The sequence below is a fragment of the Mesoplodon mirus genome, assembly GCF_964341445.2.
Source record: "Mesoplodon mirus genome assembly, chromosome: 5".
NCBI lineage: Eukaryota > Metazoa > Chordata > Mammalia > Artiodactyla > Ziphiidae > Mesoplodon > Mesoplodon mirus.
Window position 1 is genome coordinate 38,519,905 of NC_138980.1, and position 9,022 is coordinate 38,528,926.

Below are 9,022 nucleotides of genomic sequence, written 5' to 3' on the forward strand. Positions count from 1 at the left end.
AGCCATAAAGTCCAGCCTCTATGGGAAAAGAATCTAAAAAAAGAGTGGATATATGTGTATGTATAACTGATTCACTGTGCCACACACCTGAACTAACACAACATTGTAATTCAACTATACTCCAATAAAAATTTTTTTAATAAATAAATAAAATAAAATTGGACACCCAACCTCAAAAAAAAAAGAGTCCAAATGACAAGCACAGTGATTCTATGCTATTCAAAGTCAAGTTAGGGGTTACCCTAGGGGTGGGGGGGGCAGCGGGCAGAGGGAGTGACAGAAGAAGACACAGCAGGGGCTTCAGAAGGCTGGTGATGTTCTGTCCTTGATCGGGGTGCTATACAAACATGTTCATGTTGTGAACACTTTGCAACGTACATTTGTAGCCTGTGCATTTCTTTTTGGCATGTGTGCTACATTTGAATAAAAAGTTCTAAAAGTTAAAAATCCCCTCCTTCCTTCCACCCCTCTGCCCTATTCAGGTCTTATCAACTTTGTACTGGGTGATTGCCCCTATCTCTCCCCTCCTCCCCAGCCCATCCTCCAGACAGCAGCCAGGGGAGTTCCTAGGACACACTTATAAGACCATGTCCCTCCCTGCTTTAAACCCTTCCATGACTCCCTACTGCTCCCAAGGCTAGATCCAAGCCTTTAAGGACTTTCTTGGCGCCAGCTCTGCTTCTTCTGCAGTCTCATATCTACCTGCCCTCTCTGCAGAAGCACCATTAACGAGCATCTCAGAGCATGCTGCTTCAAACCTCCAAGTCTTTGCACCCACTGTCCTCTGCCTGACAGCCTGACTGCCCTGACACACTCTTGCCCTCCAAGGTTCAGCTCTGATGCCCCTGCTCATAACTAGGGGTCAGGAGGCTTTTGGATCAGAGATGATTTTGGGGGTTTTGGGGTTTTTTTTAATTTTTCCTTTGTCTTTTTTAAAAAACATCTTTATTGGAGTATAATTGCTTTACAATGGTGTGTTAGTTTCTGCTTTATAACAGAGTGAATCAGCTATACATATACATATATCCCCATATCTCCTCCCTCTTGCATCCCCCTCCCACCCTCCCTATTCCACCCCTCATTTTTTTTTTTTCAGAAAGAACATTTATTCTGTTTATAACAGCCTCGTATGCTCTCATGCTTTCTTGCCAGATGCCTTTGGAGCAGGTGCTTTCTGGGCTGGAGCTTTCTGACCCTTCTGAGCTTTTGGAGAAGGTGCTGCCTTCTAGCCTACAGCTTTCTGGGCAAGAACCTTCTGGGCTGGAGCCTTCTTACCTGTAGCGGTCATCTTTTTTGCTGGAACCTTTGTAGCAGCTGCCGTAGCTGCCTCCTTAGCAGCAAGTGCTTTCTTAGGAGAAGTCTTCAGGAGAGCTGCCTTTTGAAGTTTCTTAACTTCAAGCTTGATTAGTCTGTTCCTCATTTTCCTTGCCTTCATGACTTTATAACAATCAAAATCTGTCATCCTGGCTTTCTTTTCTCTGGCTTCAATCTTCTTGGCCCACCTTGTGGCTGCCCACTTTGCACTGATATCTGCCTTCTCGCAGGCTTCTCAGACATACTTCTGCCGGGCACTGTGTGGGAACTTGAGGATGAAGTCAGTGAGCTGCATGCATTTGAAAGGCATAGCCTGTCTCCTTACTTGAATGCAAGGTCCATCCACCAAAGCCCTATTCTGATCAATAACGTCTACAATCGCGACCAGCCTCCCGGCATGAGGCCCAAAGGAGACGTAGGCCATCTGGCCAACCTCCACGAAGCGCCTGAAACACCATATTGGCGGCATTCGGTGAAAAGGAAAGACCACCCCATATTTTTGTTTTGTTTGTTTGTTTGTTTTGGGTTTTTTGGCCTCGCTTTTTTGCCAGGCTTTCGGGATCCTACTTCCCTGACCAGGGATCAAACCCGTGCCTCCTGAAGTGGAAACACAGAATCCTAACCACTGGACCACCAAGGAAGTCCCCAGAGATGATTTTCTTCTAATCAACACACACACACACACACACACACACACACACACACGATTTGTAAAATACAAGAGAAGGCATTGAGTACTACACAAAATCTTGGTCGCTCACCCCAGGACCTTTTTCTCCAGGGAGACCCCTACCCTCTGGGACACCCCAGGGCACTCCTGGACTGGGAAGAACTGAGAAATCCTGGGCTTTGAACAAAGACTGCCCCTCCCCCAGTGGGGAAGGGTGAGCAGGGACCCCAAAGGTCCCGAGCTTGAGCCCTGCCCCTCTTCTTTACCTGCAGCCCCCGTCCCCACCCCTCCTCTGCCCAGCCAGCTCTCAACTCCCTCCGCCCATCACCATTTCTGGAGGATTCCCCACCCCCACTCTGTAGCATAGCAAAAGGAGAAGTGGGGTTGGGTGGGGAAGTTTGCAGGGAGGAAATTTAAGTCAGTCCCACCAGCAGGTCACACCACCAGTGCTCCCACAGACCCCTGGGGGACTCAGCCAAGCCTGTCTCCTGCTACCCCTGCCTCTCAGCCCATAGCCTCACCGGAACAGACACCAGGCAGGCTCACTGCCAGCAGAGCGGAAGCACATCACCCAGGTTCCAGCCCCAGCTCAGCCATTCACAGGCTGTGTGACCTTGGGCAAGTGCCCTAACCTCTCTGTGCCTCAGGTTCCTCACTTGCAAAAGCATAGGAGTACCCATCTCACAGGGCTGTTGAGGGATCAGATGAATTCATTTAAAATAATGACTGGGGCTTCCCTGGTGGCACAGTGGTTAAGAATCCACCTGCCAATGCAGGAGACACGGGTTCGAACCCTGGTCCAGGAAGATCCCACATGCCACAGAGCAGCTAAGCCCGTGCACCGCAACTAGTGAGCCTGCACTCTAGAGCCGGCGAGCCACAACTACTGAGCCTGCGTGCCTAGAGCCCGTGCTCCGCAGCAAGAGAAGCCACTGCGATGAGAAGCCTGCGCTGCAGCAACGCAGCCAAAAATAAATAAATAAATTTATTTTAAAAAATAAAATAAAATAATGTCTGCCATGTAAATTCCCTGTGATGGTTTCTGGCTAATGTTATTATTTTGAATAGACGAGAAATGGAGGACAAGCCCTGCATTTGAGAAATAATCAGTAAATGCCATTTTCCCCTCCCCAGTCCTCCTCTTTTTCCTCTCACTGCTCCTGCCCCAGCAAGCTCTGGAGGCCAAGCTCAAGGTCTGAATTAATCCCTCAGCTGCTGACCTTCAGCCCCATCTGTCCAGCAAAGTCGCTCAGCGGCCTCCCTTGCCTGGGTGCTGAGGGTGGTCCCTGCCGTTTGGGGGCCCATCCCCCCTCCTCTTGCCCCCGCCCACAGAGGCAGGCAGCCACGGGGCTCCTACCACTCCACAGCTCTACCCTGGTCTGACACTAGGGACACACAGACAGACACAAGGAATCTCCAGTGCATGCCTCCCACGGACACCTGGACATCCCGTGTCCAATCCAGCCCCTTCCCTCCCAACCTGCTGGTGTCCTGCGCTCCCCACTCAGGGACACCCAGCTGGCTACCAGGCCACAGAGGGACATCGTGCTAGGTGCACAGCCAAGGCCTGTCCTGCAAACTCCCTCCCACCCCTCTCTCTTTCCTTTCCCCAGTCCCTCCAGCATCCAGACACCCTCAACTCAGAAAACAGGCCCCTTTCACTCTGTTCTCTCCGTGCACTGCCCATGCTGAGCCCCGTGACCCTCCAGATTGCTAATTAGAGCATGATGCCCTCCTATGAAAACTGACTGTGGCTCCAGGAAGCCTGAGCCCCAGGGCCCCCAGGCCTGAGTGGACAGCCTCCCCCAGGCTGTCCCCTTGGGTCACACTGGGCTTTTGTTTTCAGTGGAAGCCCCCCTTGCCCAGCCCTCTGCATCCCTGCCCACCTGTCCTTTCAGCTGAGGGACATTCAGTCCTTGGGAAGGTTATCCCAACCTCCTAGCCACATCCTGGACATCCTGTTCTCACCCACACACCCCCCACACCCCCCCACCACGTTGACCTGGAATTACCAAGGGGTCTCCTCATTAGCTTCAGCTCACAGGCCCCAGAGAAAAGCCCCTGCAATTAACACTGGCACCAAAACCCCAGAGCGAGGAAATAAAAGGGTTGATTGGCACGAGCCATAACTTTCAAAACAGAGTCCAAATTATGACAAGGAATTCATTCACTTTATAGTAAACAAGATGTGGGTTATAACTGAAACTACAGGTAACTCTTGAAACAAATTCATTGGGTGTTTTATGGAGGGTGGGGCATTCCCCCCCATGAATTTGTATTTAATAATTCACATGTAATCTTCCAATAGCATTCTGGAAAGAGTCATTTTGGGGGAGACAGACACACACACACACACACACACACACACAAAGAAAACAAAACAAAAAAACACTTGGAGGGTATGGTAAGTTAAATTGTGTCCCCCCCCCCTGCAAAAGATAGGTTGAAATCCTAACCTCCAGTACCTGTGAATGTGACCTTATTTGGAAATAGGGTCTTTTTAAAAGATATTTATTTATTTATTTGGTTGCACTGCGTCTTAGTTGCGGCCCGTGGCTTCCTTAGTTGTGGCATGCAAACTCTTAGTTGCGGCATGCATGTGAAGTCTAGTTCCCTGACCAGGGATCAAACCTGTGCCCCCTGCATCAGGAGCGCAGAGTCCTAACTACTGCACCACCAGGGAAGTCCCTGGAGATAGAGTCTTTGCAAATGTAATCAAGGTACGATGAGGTCATCTTGGGATAGAGTGGGCCCTAAATCCAATGACTGGTGTACTTATAAGAGAAATTTGGATACAGCAAAACACACACACAGAGAAGTGAAGACAGGCAGAAACTGGAGCGATGCTGCTGCAAGCCGAGGAACGCCTAGGAGTGCCAGCAGCCACCAGAAACTAGGCAGAGGCAGGAAAGATTCTTCCCTAGAGCCTTAGGAGGTAGCGTGTCCCTGCCAACACCTTGATTTTGTTTGTTTGTTTTGGCCGCTCTGCAGTGGAAGCACAGAGTCCTAACCACGGGACTGCCAGGGAATTCCCTTGATTTTTGGATTTTGAACTTTCAGAACTATGAGAGAATATGTTTCTATCTTTAAGCCAACCAGTTCATGATAGTGTGTTACCACAGCCCCAGGAAAACCACACACAGGTCTCAGGGTCTGATTCATTTGGCATTTGAGTCATTCTCCCTGGAGCAGCCAATTCTGCCTTTGCCAATGGCCCCCTTCTCCGTGTTTAATTATGTCTTGGACTGACCACCAAGTCTTTCTTTGTCAATGACTTGTCAGCATTTTTTATCCCTCTCTACAGCCTCTTCCGTCTACCGATTGGAATCTCACCAGGTTGCAAGATTTGTCATATTTTGCAATCAACTTGCAGTGTGTTAGCATTGTGTTTTTGTGGAATGTTTATAATATCCCACAACCAGAGAATAACTGATTCCCACCCCATCCCCCAAAAAAGTCATGTTCCATGGGTGTGGCTCAGTTCTGGGAAAAAACTTGGAGGTTTGAGTGGGGACCAATTTCCTAAATTATCAATTTAGTAGGAAACAGTTTTCATATTGTGACAATTCTAATGTCTCTCCACATTTCAAAACTACCCTCCTTGAAGATGTGACAGCTCTCGGGATCTCCCCAAGACTGCATCTAAAAAGATGGATGATGCAAGTGCTCTTGGGACAACTGGGAACACAAACCTGGATCCCTACTTCACACCACACCTCAACATAAATTGCTGTGGGAACAGATGTATATGTATGACTGATTCACTTTGTTATAAAGCAGAAACTAATTTAAAAAAAACATAAATTGCTGATGGATCAAAGTTTTACATGGGGAAAATCAGATCATAAAAGCACTACGAAGAAAACACATGGGGACTTTTTTTAAACAATAATTTGAGAGTAGGTAAGTCTTTTTTTTTTGGCTGTGCTGCAAGGCATGTGGGATCTTAGTTCCCCGACCAGGGATTGAACCCAGGTCCTTGGCAGTGAAAGTGCTGAGTCCTAACCACTGGACTGCAGGGAATTCCCTGTAAGGCCTTTCTAAGAAAAATAAATTAAACATAAAAACCGCAAAAGAAAAAGGTGGATAAGTCCAACTTCCTAAAATCCAAATAGACTTGTGGGGAAAAAACATTATAAACAAGACGAAAATACAACTGGGGGGGTACAGATATATTTATAATAGAGTGCTACTCAGCCATAAAAGAGAATGAAATAATGCCATTTGCTGCAACATGGATGGACCTAGAGATTCTCATACTAAGTGAAGTAAGTCAGACAGAGAAAGACAAATATTATATGATATCACTTATATGTGGAATCTAAAATATGACTCAAATGAATTTATCTATGGAACAGAAACAGACTCACAGACATAGAGAATAGACTTGTGGTTTCCAAGGCGGTGGGGAGGGATGGATTGGGATTTTGGGGTTAGCAGATGCAAACTAATACATAGAGAATGAATAAACAACAATGTCCTACTGTATGGCACAGGGAACTATATTCAATATCCTGTGATACACCATAATGGAAAAGAATATAAAAAAGAATGTATATATATGTATAACTGAATCACTTTGCTATAAAGCAGAAATTAATACAACATTGTAAATCAACCATATTTCAATAAAGTAAATTTTAAAAAATGAAACTGGGGTGAGTGTGGATATTACAGCGCCTATCAGAGAATAAGTAATTTCCTTAATATTAAAAAGAGTTTCTAGGTGTATTTTATCATAAGTTTTAAAGCCTCTCTAACTAAAACAAAACAAAAATAAAGAAAAAAATTTTTTCCAGGAAAAGAATATAGAGATCCACCTTTTAAAGACTGAGAAGATGCTCAGCCTCACCCCAAATAATAAAAATGCAAATTAGAACTACAAGATTTTTAACCTCTCAGATTAGCAAAGTCCGATAGTTCTGCCATTGTGGAGGGTGGGAGCCTTGCGGCAACAGCTGTCAAAATTCTACCCTCCCACATGCCCTGACTAGCAATTCTACTTGTAGGAATTTATGATGATCTACTCACCCTGACTCATCATCACCTCTGCACCAGGTTACTCACTACACCGTTACTTAGATTAGAAGCAAACTTCTTGTCCATGGATAGGGGACTTGTTCCCTTAAAAAAAACATGGTGGTGATAGCTGCCCAACTCTGTGGCTACAGTAAAAACCCTTGACTTGAAGAGTATAAATTGAGGAATTGGATAGCATGTGAATTATATCTCTAAAGCTGTTACATAATAATAATAAACAAAACACTCACTCCCCCTTTCCAAAAACAAAAACAACAACAACAAAAAAGAGACTTCTTTATGTATTGATATCAAAGCACTCCTAAAAGTATTAAATTAAAAAACAAGATTCAGGTGCCTCAAAAAGTTCACATAGAATTACCATGTGACCCAGCAATTCCTCTTCTGGGTCTATACCCAAAGGAAATTGAAATTGAAATTGAAAGCAGGAACTCAATGAGATAGTTGTACACCCATGTTCATAGCAGCATACTTTACAACAGCCAAAAGGTGGAAGCAACCCCAGTGTCCATCAACAGATGATGGATAAACAAAATGTGGTCCATCCATGCAATGGAACAGCCCGAATGAACCTTGAGAACATGATGCTGAGTGAAGTAAGCCGGACACCAAAGGACAAATACTGTCTGATTCCACTTCTAGGAGGTACCTAGAGGAGTCACATCCATGGAGACAGAAAGTAGATGGTGGGGGCCAGGGGCTGGGGGAGGGGGATGGGGAGAGTGTTTAACAGGGACAGAGTTTCAGTTTGGGAAGATGAAAAATTCTGGAGACGGATGGTGGGGATGCTGTACAACAAAGTAAATGTGCTTAATGCCACTGAACTGGGCACTCAAAGTGGTTAAAATGGTAACTTTTATGTTAACGTCTATTTTAACATCCATTTTAAAATATCAAGATGAAAAAGAATTGGGCTTCCCTGGTGGCGCAGCGGTTGAGAGTCTGCCTGCCGATGCAGGGGACACGCGTTCGCGCCCCGGTCCGGGAAGATCCCGCATGCCGCTGAGCGGCTGGGCCCGTGAGCCATGGCCGCTGGGCCTGTGCATCCGGAGCCTGTGCTCCACAACGGGAGAGGCCACAGCAGTGAGAGGCCCGCGCACCGAAAAAAAAAAAAAAAGAATGAATAAGGTGCAAGTTATTCTTTCAAAATAAAGAAAGAAAAGAAAAGAAGATGTTCATTTCTACACAGAGACTCTTTCAGGAAGCTGAACCTATGAATTGAGCCACTGGGGGCCTGGGAGACAGACATGGTGGGAGAAATTTGACTGTCATAGGAAAGCCTTGGGCAGCTTTTGAATGGTAGATATTTACTGTTCCAAAGGGGAAACGTTTTAATCGGAGATTGTCATCTCCTATTTGAAAAACGCTTTTAAAATAGTACTCCTGGGAATCCCCTGGCGGTCCAGTGGTTAAGGCTCCATGCTCTCACCGCCGAGGGCCCGAGTTCGATCCCTGCTCGGGATCCCACAAGCCGAGCGGCGCAGACAAAAAATAAATGAAATAAAATAAAATAGGACTCCCAAGCTCCTCCTAATCAAATCTAAGAGAGAGGATGGTGTCTTCGATTGGTGGGTATCGGCATGAGGGCTCCCGTCCTGGCTTTGTCACCGCGGGCAAATCATCTCCCCTCTCAGGAGGATGATCAACCATCACGTTTTGCTCGGGACCATCCTGGTTTGAGTCCAGGCACCAGGTGGTTGGTCCCAGTACCTCAGGGCTCAGAGGTTTTTATTTGCTGAATCGCACAGACCTTGCGGGCATGCAGGTGAGGATGAGGGGAAATGACAAGCTTCTCAGACGCTCTCGGGGTGTTGGAGTGCCAGGCAGGAGTCAGTAACCAGGGCTTCCTGTGAGCGGGAAGGTAAGGGTGAGTGGTGAGTGGTGCACACACAACAGGTACGGGGGTCCTTTCCCTTGTCTCACCAACAGCGTGCCAGGCCAGCCCTGACCTCCCCGGGGACAGAGATGAAGGGGGAAGGAGAGAAGCAGCCCTCGGGG

At 46.8% G+C, this 9,022-nt stretch overlaps 1 protein-coding gene across 1 annotated transcript; it reads right to left on the bottom strand.

Moving 5' to 3' along the window:
- Positions 1–1,087: 1,087 nt before the first annotated feature.
- Positions 1,088–1,776, bottom strand: LOC309804364 (large ribosomal subunit protein eL14-like). Its single transcript, XM_082621721.1, is given in 2 exon segments — positions 1,088–1,549; positions 1,553–1,776. Coding segments are annotated over 2 exon segments (510 nt in total). The 5' UTR covers positions 1,739–1,776; the 3' UTR covers positions 1,088–1,225.
- Between the last annotated feature and the right edge of the window lie 7,246 nt (positions 1,777–9,022).